Source organism: Bos javanicus, chromosome 6 (assembly GCF_032452875.1).
Source record: "Bos javanicus breed banteng chromosome 6, ARS-OSU_banteng_1.0, whole genome shotgun sequence".
In the NCBI taxonomy this organism is placed as follows: domain Eukaryota; kingdom Metazoa; phylum Chordata; class Mammalia; order Artiodactyla; family Bovidae; genus Bos; species Bos javanicus.
The window spans coordinates 98,139,782-98,152,077 of NC_083873.1; the positions used below are offsets into that span (position 1 = coordinate 98,139,782).

General features: G+C 39.2%; 1 protein-coding gene across 2 annotated transcripts in view; it reads left to right on the forward strand.

Moving 5' to 3' along the window:
- The window catches only part of COPS4 (COP9 signalosome subunit 4), a 39,036-nt gene extending 32,951 nt beyond the window's left edge, over positions 1-6,085 (forward strand). For both annotated transcript variants that reach the window (XM_061420661.1, XM_061420660.1), the window contains one exon: positions 5,562-6,085. In XM_061420661.1, coding sequence (XP_061276645.1) covers positions 5,562-5,618 — 57 coding nt within the window. In that variant the 3' untranslated portion in view covers positions 5,619-6,085. The remainder of the gene's footprint in view (positions 1-5,561) is intronic.
- Positions 6,086-12,296: the final 6,211 nt, after the last annotated feature.

Sequence of the window (12,296 nt, forward strand, 5' to 3'; positions counted from 1 at the left end):
TAAAACCTCCGCAGCCCGTCTTCCCACCTCATTTGTGCCCTGGACCTTACTGCACCAGAACCATTCTGCTTGGACAGTTGTAACTTGAAATACCCACCTCTGGCCATGGCCTTTCCTCAGCCTTTTTAGTGGTCTTTCTCAGGTACGTCTGCTTTACCTCTTCCTTGACTGCGCTGGAGCCTTCCATCTGTGACTTTCACTTTCCTCCCATTATCCTAGCCCTTTAAAATTCTTTTAATTTATTTTATTATTTTAAAAGGTTGTTTATATTTGGCTGTGCCAGGTCTCAGTTGTTTATATATTGGCTGTGCCTCGTTGTGGCATGCAGGATCTTTTTTTTTTTCTTTTTTTAAGTTGCAGCATATGAACTCTTTAGTTATGGCATGTGGGATCTAGTTCCCTGACCAGGGATTGAACCCAGGTCCCCTGCATTGGGAGTACAGAGTCTTACCACAGAACCTTCAGGGACGTCTCCCTTTTTAAAGTTTTGCTGTTCTTCTTATCCAGCTTAGAGTTCATGGTTCATCATTTCAGTTACTCTTTCTCAGAGGCCCCAGACCACTTGCCTGCTAACTTTGTTCCTGCTGTCCAGCAGGTCTTCACCTTGAATGACCCCATCCTTCAGCTTTTCCAGGCCTGTCCTTGAGTAGCTGAACTAGGGTTGCTGGAGAAGAGTCTAGAGTCCCAGATTGATTGATACAGCTGCAGATCCAGGATCCTGGGTTCTCAACACTGCCTGGGATTCTTCATACATTTCTCTAGTCCACTCTTTTTCCCTCCTCTGCAGTGACTGTTTCAGATTTCAGTTTCCTAAATCTCTGACTTTTGTCCTCCTTCACTCAGGAAAAAACTGCGTTTCCTATTCATAGGGAGAAGAAAAAAAGCTATTCATATGAAATTATCTTAACTTTATCAGATTTATAAACTCCTGAATGTTAAATATAGAGTGAATTTTGTCTTTTTCTTCTTTCATGTTATACTGGAGATGGATTCCATCTCTCTTTCTAGTTCTTCCACTTGAGATCCCTTCTCTGAACTCTGCCACTCCTTACTCCCAACAGAAACCTTTTTAAAGAACTTGAGCTTAGCAATTATTTTGTCCATTTTCATCCTCCCCACCACCCCCCCCACCTTTGTTGGCTTCTTTCTATCAATATTTAAACATACTCGGGTCTCTTCCATTTTAGTAAAAATCCTTATATCTTTCAGGCTTCATCTTGGCTTTACATCATGTCGAATAGGGTTGACCACTTACTCCTTTTTGATTGCCCCCCACCCCTTTGACTTCTGTCCATCTCCTTCACCATGTTCTCCTGCTTCTCCTCCTTTTTCTCCAGGTATTCCTCCCAGCCATCTCTGTAGACTCTGTACTGCTTTACAGTTAAATATTGGGGCTGCTTAGGACTTACTCCTCGGCCTTTTTCTCCTCGCTCTGCTGAGTTACCCTAGTAACCTGGTACATCTACTCCTATTGATCCATCTCTATGCAGACAATACTTAGATTTCTAGTGTAAGTCTCTCTTCTGAGTCTCAGACTCAGCAGCTCTAATTGACAAGTAGGTGTTTCCAACTTGACTGCTTCGTGGGCATCTCAGAAGGAACATATCCAAAACCACATTTACCGTTTCCCCTCCCTGCCTGCCTCTCAGAACAACCACCCAGCTTTCCAGAACTAGAGTGTTCACTTTCTCCAGCACCCTTATCCTTACCCCTTCTTTTCTTTGCTGCCCAGAATCCTTTCAACTTTCTGTCTTATGTGTATCTAGAATCTACATACTTTTCTTCATTTGTTCCTGTCACCACTCTATTCTAAGCTCCTATACCCTCTTTTGGGCTTAAGAAATAGCCTCTTAACTTTTTTCTCATGTCTGCAATTACTCCTTTCTAGTCCCATTGCCCTGCTATAGCCAGAGTGATTGTGATCTTTGAAAAATGCAAACAGGCAGAAAAAAGAAATAAACACCAAATGATTCAGTGTTACTCTATTCCATTACATGCTGGTTGAATGCTTTCCCCATTGCTTGTAGAGTAAAATTCTGCAAAGTCTCCAAAAGATCGTGCGTGACCCTTTATGAATTTCTCTTTCCAGTCCAGCCCACAGGTCTTTTTGTTTTCTCCATCATTGTAAGTTCCTTCCCACATCAGACATTGCAGAATAGCCATCCCTCCACAGCCAGCCTCTCCAGTCATCTTCTGTTTGTCCCCGTGTCTTAGTTTCAACAGCATTAATCAATAATGATTTTCCTGACTCCTCAGATTAGGAATAGCTCTAAGTTATATGTTCTTGTCACCCTGAATTTCTTGCTAGCATTAATTATAATTATTTCCATTTCTGTAGCTCTTTGTCTAAATGCCTGTTTCTGTTACCAAGCTCAGCTTCCTAGTGATCAATATTAAGTGTTTCTTATTCTCCATGGTATGTCCAACGTCTTTTCCAGTGCCCTGCCTATTGTAAGTGGGAAATAAATAATTATTAAATTAACAAATACAGTATATTATGAATAGTATAGCAGAGGGGTAACCAAGTAAAAGAACAGTTTAAATTAATGTCTGCCAACTTGATAGAATATGGAATATTTTTCTTTCTAATTTTCTTAGATTAAAAAAATTACAGTGGTAAGTCTGTTCTTATTAAGAAGTAAATGTTACACCAATGACTAAAGGAAGAGTCTGTAATATCTTTTCACTTTCTCTTGCATTCCTCTAACCCCACCTGTCTGGCACAACTAGTATCAGTCTGAAATCTTGTCTGTCTTTCTACATGCTTATATAGATAAGTAAAAAAAGGTAGGGACTTTAAAAAATGGTGTCCTACCTTAAAGTACATAGTATTCTACAAAGTGGTGTTTTTTTTTTAAGTTAATATACCATGAACGTATTTCAAGTCACTAGATACAAAATCTAATTTATTTGTTTTAATAGTTGTGTAGTTATTTCATGGAGTTCAACTGTTCACCTGTTGATAGACATTCGGGTGCTTTCCTTGTGCAAATCTTTAAATCCTGGGACACTTAGTTCTCTAGAACGAAGTCTCAGAAGTTACATACTTTGATGCTTCAGAGGATGTATGTATTTTGATTAATAGCTACTACCAGTTTGTTTTTCAGAAAGCTGTAGCCATTTACACTTCCACCAACATGAGAGAATGAATCTTTAACAATTGGATATTCTTTTTCTTTTTATCTTTTGCCAGTTGTTGGGGGGAAATACCACATTATTGTCTTACTGTACATTTCCTTGGCACTGGTGATGTTTAAATCTTTCCATGTACTGGTCATTAGCATTTTCTCATCTGTGAATTGACGTTATTTTTTCTTACACATTTCCTTCCTTTCTTTTCCATACCTTTCCTGTATCAATGTTACAGATACTTTTCTCATTCTATTAGTTGTGTTTCTATTAGGCAATGTGTACCATAAACCCTAACCCCAGACACATTTAAAAGCTTTTTTTACAGCCAAATATGTCCATTTTTAATTTTATGACTTTTGTGCTTTCTGTATTGAGTAAGAAAGTCTCCTTCACTTTGGGGTTAAATTAATATTTAAAGTTTCTTTAATGTTTTATTTGTTGTTTTATATTTACAAATTCAGTCTGTAGTTCATTTTTGTGTATAATTTTAAGTCATGGTCCAGCTGTTTTTTTTTTTTAAAGATAAACTGCCAATTATGTGAGTATCATTTATTAAATAAAACATCCTTTCTGATCTTTGGAGTGTATTAGGTTTCGCGTGATGCTAGTTGTAAAGAACTCGACTGCCAGTGCAGGAAATGTAAGAGACACAGGTTTGATCCCTGGGTCGGGAAGATCCCGTGGAGTAGGACAAGGCAACCTGCTCCAGTATTATTGCCCGGAGAATCCCATGGGCAGAGGAGCCTGGTGGGCTACAGTCCTCGGGGTTGCAAAGAGTCGGACATGACTGAAGTGACTTGGCACACACCCAGGTTTCACAAATTAGTTTGGATCTCTTTCTGTACTCTTTTCAGTTCCGTGGATCTGTAACAATATTAGGTAATAAATTTATAATAGGTTTTACTGTTGATAGAGCAGACCCTATCCCTCCACTACTATTTTTTAATTGAGTTGAGATTCACATATGTGAGATTAATCATTCAGTATCATTTAGTATGTTTACAGTGTTGTACAACCAACATCTCTGCCTGATTCCAGAACAGTTTTATCTTCTCAAAAAGAAGCCCCATGCCCCTTAAGCACTTGCTCCTCATACCTCTCTCTCTCCAGCCCCTTAGCAGCTCATTTCTGTTGTCTCTATGCATTTACCCGTTCTGCATATTTGATACAAATGAAACCATACAATATGTGACCTTTTAGCTTCTTTCACATGATGTAGTATTTTCAAGTTTCACTCATGTTATAACATGTAGTCAGTACTTCATTCCTTTTTAAGGCTGAATAATACTTAGTTGTGTAGATATACTATAATCCTGCCCCTGTTTTCAATTTTCAAAATTATTTTGGCTATTCTCAAACATCAGTTTTTCCATATTAACTTTAGTAATTTTATCTTGTTCAGGAAGCAAAACAGAGAAAGGGGGGATTGTCTTGGAAATTTCTTTAAATTTATGTATTAATAGAAAAGGACTGATATTTTTAAGATATTACATCTTTCCAGCTGGAAATGTGATTTGTATCTGCTCAAGTTATTTTATGTCCTTTATTCAGATTTTGTAGTTTTTTTTCCCTTCATTAATTCTGTGCCCAAATGTGTAAATGTTGGTGCTGTTTTGGATGGAGCTTGCTCCCTAGTTTTTCATTTCTAACTGCAGATTGCCGTGCAGAGAAAAGCGTGCTAGATCATGAAGTTTTTTGTTTGGAGTTTAAATATTAAAATATTGTTTAGAGTCCAGTAGAATCCCAGGGACCAGGGAGCCTGGTGGGCTGCCCTCTATGGGGTCACACAGAGTCAGACATGACTGAAGTGACTTAGCAGCAGCAGAGACAGCGTGGAGTAGATAAATAGACTTACTTTCCCCAGTAGGTGGCAGTGTCTTATGAAGGTATAAAGTGAAAGAAAGAAAGTCACTCTCAGTCCTGTCCGACTCTTTGTGACCCCACAGACTATACAGTCCATGGAATTCTCTAGGCCAGAATACTGGAGTGGGTAGCCTTTCCCTTCTCCAGGGGATCTTCCCACTCCAGGGATCAAACCCAGGTCTCCTGCATTGCAGGCAGATTTTTTACCAACTGAGCCACAAGGGAAGCCCAAGAATACTGGAGTGGGTAGCCTATCCCTTCTCCAGTGGATCTTAAGGTATAAACTGAGTGAGGTGCTTTAACTTCAGTGAAGTCATCTTACTGTTGTGGCTGAGGTGGTTTGGTTGGTTTTATTTTGTGTATTTTTGTCTTCTTTTGTTTTATATTCTGTGCCAGTGATTGGAGTACTTTTCTTGACTGTTGCTTAATTAGTTTAATTTTATCAGCCAAGAGTTTTGAAGTAAACTTTTAAAAATCAGTGTTTGTGTATTTTGTCTTCTAACTCACATTCACTATGGTTGCAAAGGAGTAACCTCAGCTTTGTACATTATTCCTTTTTTCTTTAGCACGAGAAGCCCTGCCAACATGGGACAAACAGATCCAGTCACTCTGTTTCCAAGTGAATAACCTTTTGGAGAAAATTAGTCAGACAGCACCAGAATGGACAGCACAAGCCATGGAAGCCCAGATGGCTCAGTGACTCCTTGCAGACCGTCTGTGCACACTACATCTTTTTCCACGTTGTACGGATTCATTTCACTATCTCTCAAAAACATTTGCATCATGACCTTACATATTTCAATCCCTTTTATGCTGGATTCTATTTAAAGAAGACATTATTAGAGCAGGAAGTACAAGCATTTAAAAATATGTAGTTCCCATTTATTCAGGGTCTCTGTGTATCAAGCTAACTCAGACGTTTTGAAAGCTTTTTCTTTAAACAGAGTAAGTGAAATATCTGTGGCTAAGAAGTTTGGGATTTGTGATAACTTTGTAGTCATGTAAAAATAAGTGCTTTGTGCCTCTCCACATGTGGTTATTCTAATAAATGGAGAAGTGAGCCAAATAAAAGTAGTACTTTTGTTTTTAATTAGTGAATAGTGTTTTGTTCCTTTTCCCTTTCACTTAAGCAGACAATTATTTATCCCATATGCAAGAAATGAAAAGATAAGCCAAAAAGCCTCTTCCCTAGGTATTCACAGTCACAGAGCCAAGAGTCAGCACATGAAATACTTGTACCAAGTCTGAGAGCACACAGTGGAGAATTTTTTATTTAGCAGAGAAGGGTCAGCAAAGACTCCTCAGAATCATTCCAGCCTCCGTTCATATAGAAAATGGGGAAGGACTTTTAAAAAAGAGTCTGTAGGCGACTACCAGTTTCAACTCAAACATGTAAGGAGCTCAAGTAGTCACTCCATCCTCACAACAAGAAAAGGCTTAACAGGTGGGAAAAAATCAATTCCTTTTCTTAGATCCACCAGAGAATTGAGGTCACAGGGCACACCACCACTCCCAAAACTGGAGAAATAAAGAGTCACAGTAGAGGTCAGCTTACCAGGAGCAGACCAGCGTGGGCCAGTAACTGGTGACTTGTGAAATGGTAACTGACAAATTACTGGAGGCTAACTATGGACTAGGACTTCTGTGGTGGCTCAGTGGTAAAGAATGCCTGCAATGCAGGAGATGTGGGTTACATCCCTGCTTTGGGAAGATCCCCTGGAGAGGGAAATGGCAACCCACTCCAGTATTCTTGCCTGGGAAATCCCATGGACAGAGGAGTCTGGTGGGCTGCAGCCCATGGGGTTGAAACAATAGCAATAAGTTTGGATTGGCAGGACAGTTAAAACCCCCTGGCACTCCAGGAAGTTCTCATGATTAAGATCAGGGATCCTCTTGTGTTTCAGGGGAGGAGAAAGCAACTATTTTGAAATACTTCCAGATCATTTTCCATGACAAAGGCCTGCCCTCTGAAGGAAATTACTCTACCGAGGCCTTATCTGACCTGGGGAAAAGCCAGCTGCATAATTTCAGTCCCTGTTAGCCTACTTGTGACACAACTTAGCAACTAAACAACAAAATTTTTTTTTTTAACTTTAGACAACATGTCAAGGACAGATGGGTAGTGTAATCAGAGAGATTGAAATTTCAGAACTATAAAATTTTAGGAATGTATATAATTGGTACACTAAGAAAGGATGGAGAAAATGGAATCACAGTATTTTTAATTAAAACCAGAGCATCAACAACAAAAAATGTGAGGCAAAAAGTGATAAAACTGCAAAGAGAAATAGATGAATCCACTATACTTGAAAATATCAGCACCATTCTCTCAGCAGTGGACAGTTGAGCAGGCAGAAAGTTACTAAGTACGTAGTTGAACTCAACAGCACCATCAGTCAACTGGATCTAATCTGATATTTCTAAACGACATCCAACAACAGTACACTCTAGTTCACATAGAACATTCACCAGAGTAGACCATACCCTGGGTCAGAAAACACACCTTACCAAGTTAAAAAGAACAGAAATCATAAAATTTTATGCTCTCTGACCACAATGAAATGAAACTGAAAATAACAGAAACATAGCTGGAAATTTCCCCAAAACTTGAAGATTAAACAACATACTTCTAAATAACATGCAGATTAAAGAAGAAATCTCAAGAAGAAAATATTTTGAACTAAATGAAAATACAACTTATCAAAATTTGTGGGATGCAGTGCATGTGTTAGGAAAGACCACAGATCTAAAATCAATAAGCTTCCACAAGAGGAAACTAGAAAAAAAGAAAATTAAATCCAAAGTAAGCAGAAGGGATGAAATAATAAAAATCAGAGTAGAGTGTAAATCAGTGAAACTTGAAAACAGGAAGTTAATAAGAGAAAATCAATGAAATCAAAACCTGTTTCTTTGAAAACATGAATAAAATGGTTAACTCTAGCCAGACTAAGATAAAAAGAGAAGGTACAAATTACTAATATCAGAAATAAAGGGGAAAGTTTAAAAATAAAATTAAAAAAAAAAGAAAAAACAAAAAATAAAAAAAAAGAAATAAAGGGGGTCATAACTACAGATCCTATGAAGATTAGAGGAATAATTAAGGACCATTATAAATAGCTCTATGCTGATAATTTTGATAGATGATATGGACCAATTCTATGAGCGATATCTACCAATTCTCACAAGAAATAATCTGAATAGGCCTATAACTGTTAAATTTTTAAAATTAATAATTAATAACCTTCCATAACGGAAAGCACTGGGCCCAGATGAGTTCACTACTGAATTTTATCAAACATTTAAGGAAGAAATCATACCAATTCTCTACAATCCCAGAAAACAGAAGCATACAGAATACTTCTTCATTCATTTTTTTTTTTAAGGCAAGCATCATCCTTCCACCAAAGCCAGATAAAGATATTACAAGAAAGGAAAACTGCAGTTCTGTATCTATCATGAATATAGATGCAAAAATTCTTAACAAAATATTAGTGAGTCAGATCCAGCAATACATAAAAAGAATTATATGCCATGACCAAGTGGGATTTATTCTAGGTATATAAATTGTTCAACATTAAAAAATCAATTAATATATTTCATCACATCTATAAGCTATAGAAGAAAAGTTCTTTGATCATATCAATAAGTACAGAAAAAGCATTTTTATAAAACCTAACACCTATTCATGATAAAAAAAATTTCAAAAAACTAGGAATACAGAGGAATTTCCTCAATAAAGAATATGTACAAAAACCTTATAGCTAGCATCATAATGGTGAGAAACTAGATTGCTAGATTCTTTCCCCCTAAGATCAGGAATAAGGCAAAGCTGTCCACTCTCACCACTCCAATTTTTTTGGCCATGCCTGGGAGCTTGTGGAATCCCTCACCAGTAATTCAACCTGCACCCTTGGCACCGAAAGCACAGAGTCCTAACTACTGGACTGCCAGGGAATTCCCTCACCACTCTTACTGAACATTGTATTGTAAGTCCTGGATGATGCCGTAAGACCAGAAAAGAAAGTTAACCTTAAATACAGATTGGCTGCAGATGGTGACTGCAGCCATGAAATTAAAGACGTTTGCTCCTTGCAAGAAAAGCTATGACCAACACAGACAGCATATTAAAAAATGGAGACGTTACTTTGCTGACAAAGGTCCGTATAGTCAAAGCTATGGTTTTTCCAGTAGTCATATATGGATGTGAGATTTAGACCATAAAGAAAGTGCCGAAGAATTAATGCTTTTGAACTGTGGTGTTGGAGAAAACTCTTGAGAGTCCTTTGGACTGCAAGGAGATCAAACCAGTCAGTCCTAAAGGAAATCAGTCCTGAATATTCATTGGAAGGACTGATGCTGAAGCTGAAACTCCAATACTTTGACCATCTGATGCATAGAAGTGACTCCTTGGAAAAGACCCTGATGCTGGGAAAGATTGAAGGCAGGAGGAGAAGGGGACAACATAGGATGAGATGGTTGGATGGCATCACTAACTTGATGGACATGAATTTGAGCAAGCTCTGGGAGTTGGTGATGGACAAGGAAGCTTGGCGTGCTGCAGTCCATGGGGTTGCAAAGAGTTGGACATGACTGAGCGACTGAACTGAACTGAACTGGGAAGAAAGAAAGAAAACCATCTCTGTTCACAGTTGACATGATTATCTATGTAGAAAATCTCAAGGAACCAGAAGAAAAAATTCTTGCAACTAATAAGGAGTTAAATAGCAAAGTTGCAGGATATGAGGTTAATATACGAAAGTCAGTTGCTTTCAGGACTTTGCTGGTGTCCAGTGGTTACGAATCTGCCTTACAATGTGGGGTTGCAGGTTTGATTCCTGGTTCAGGAACTAAGATCCCGTGTGTCGTGGGGCAACTGAGCCTACACGCTGCAGCTACTGAGCCTGGTGCCACAGCTAGAGAAGCCTACACAGTGCAACAATAGATCCTATATGCTGCAGTGAAGATCCCGAGCGCTGAAACTAAGACCCAGCACAACCAGATAGATATATTTTAAACATTCAATTGCTTGTATATATATATAAGTATATATATATATATATAAACAACGAGCATTTGGAATTGGAAATTTGAAATAAGTATGTGGGTTCGAAGTAGGGAAAACAGGAAATTTGGAGTGTGAAAACATGGTGATGGTGGGAGAATAGGCTAAAGAGGTGGATTGAGGTTACATCATGAAGGATCAGGGAAATTTTTTTAGGATGTTTACAATTTTTTCATGGCAAGCAGTGTACAGGATGGACTGGGGAGAAAGCAATGGGAGCTGGAGTTACTAGAGGCCAAGAAACTAATTCAGGAGCTATAAACATGATTCTCAAGAGACGTAATATGGGCTTGGACTACATTCTTGGCAGTGGAGACAAAGAGGAGAGGACAGATTAATTCATTCAATAAACGATCTCTTCAGTTCAGATGCTCAGTTGTGTCCAACTCTGTGACCCCATGGACTGCAGCAGGCCAGGCTTCCCTGTCCATCACCAACTCCTGGAGGCTGCTCAAACTCATGTCCATTGAGTCAGTGATGCCATCCAACCATCTCATCCTCTGTTGTCCCTTCTCCTCTGCCTCAATCTTTCCCAGCATCAGGGTCTTTTCCAGTGAGTCAGTTCTTGGTATCAGGTGGCCAAAACGATTTGCGCATGTATCTACTAGGTGTCAGGTGTTTTTCTAGGCACTGCAGATACAGGAACAAACAAGATCATCCACTAGGGTTATCAAGTGGAGTTTAAGTGACAGAAGTTGATGTCTGAGTAGATGTGAGGGGAAAGGAGAAGGGTGTGATGAGACAATTTAGGTTTCACCAATATCTAGATTTCTTACCTTGAAAACCTGGGTAGTGAAATCGTTTGACCTGTTGGGTAGAGAACGGGTAGGGGACACCAAGAAGCGGTTGTTTTGTAGACAGTGAAAGAGACATTCTGAAGACCAACAGTAAGAGAAGAACTAGAAATACAGTCCTCCTTGGTGTGTAGGAGGCATTTGAAGCTGTGAGAGTAGATGATTCCGAGAAGACTAGGAGGTGTCAAAGGAATGGACCCAGGACCAGATCAGATCAGATCAGTCGCTCAGTTGTGTCCGACTCTTTGCGACCCCATGAATCGCAGTACGCCAGGCCTCCCTGTCCATCACCAACTCCCTGAGTTCACTCAGACTCACGTCCATCGAGTCAGTCCATCTCATCCTCTGTTGTCCCCTTCTCCTCCTGCCCCAGGATAGAACCTTGCAAAACACCTACATCTATAAGGCAAGTGAAAAAAGGGGGCAAAGGACTCAAGTTTGAGTGCCTATTAAGTTCCAGGTGGTTTTACATTTTTTCTCACTGAAATCTCACAATATCCTTATAGTGAAATATTTACTTACAGTAGATGTTTCTACTAATAGATATTTCTACTAGTCTGAAGATTGCCTTCCCTGACCCTCCACCCCAACAAATAAAATGGACTCACAAGTGTAGGGGGAGAAAGAAAGGAAATTGGGAAGTGAGATTTTCAGCAGGGCAAAATGTTGCAGAGGATAAACAGGATGAGAAATGGGAAAAAAAGAAATGATGACTTCACACATTTATCTATCAGTTTTTAACCAAAATTGAATCATATTGAATTTGACAATTGAATTTTTATTACTTGCTTTGATACCTCATAGGCAAAAGATAAAATTAATGACACAACAATGAAACCATCAAGTATGCGGTTGGGAAGCAGAGCCTAGTACACTGTTGCTTTGTCAGACTACAGCCCACCAGGCCCTCCGTCCATGGGATTTTCCAGGCAAGAGTACTGGAGTGGGGTGCCATTGCCTTCTCCGAATAATGCTTGTAGGTAACACAAAAAGGAGGGAAAGCGTTGGTTAAATGTGCTGTAAGTGTCTTAGAACAGGGGTCCCCAGCCTCTGGAATGTAATGCCTGATGATCTGAGGTGGAGCTGATGTAATAATAATAGAAATAAAGTGCACAATACGAGGAATGTGCTCGAATCATCCTTCCCTCTCTCTCCTCCACCCACCCCACTGCACCCCACCCCTGTCCCCCGCCCTCTTTCATGGCAAAATTGTCTTCCATGGAACCGGTCCCTGGTTCAAAAAGGTTGGGGACCAGTTTCTTAGAATAGTTGCCCGTAGTCTTTGTCTCTCTCTCTTAAACTTCTTACATGAAAGAGAGCTGAATTGCTGTGGACCAAAATCTCCTGTTAGGAAAACAAACTACAAGAACAAAATTATGATATTGACCCTTGGAATTGACTGATGACATGAAGACATTTTATTGAGAGCAAAGAACCGTAAAGAA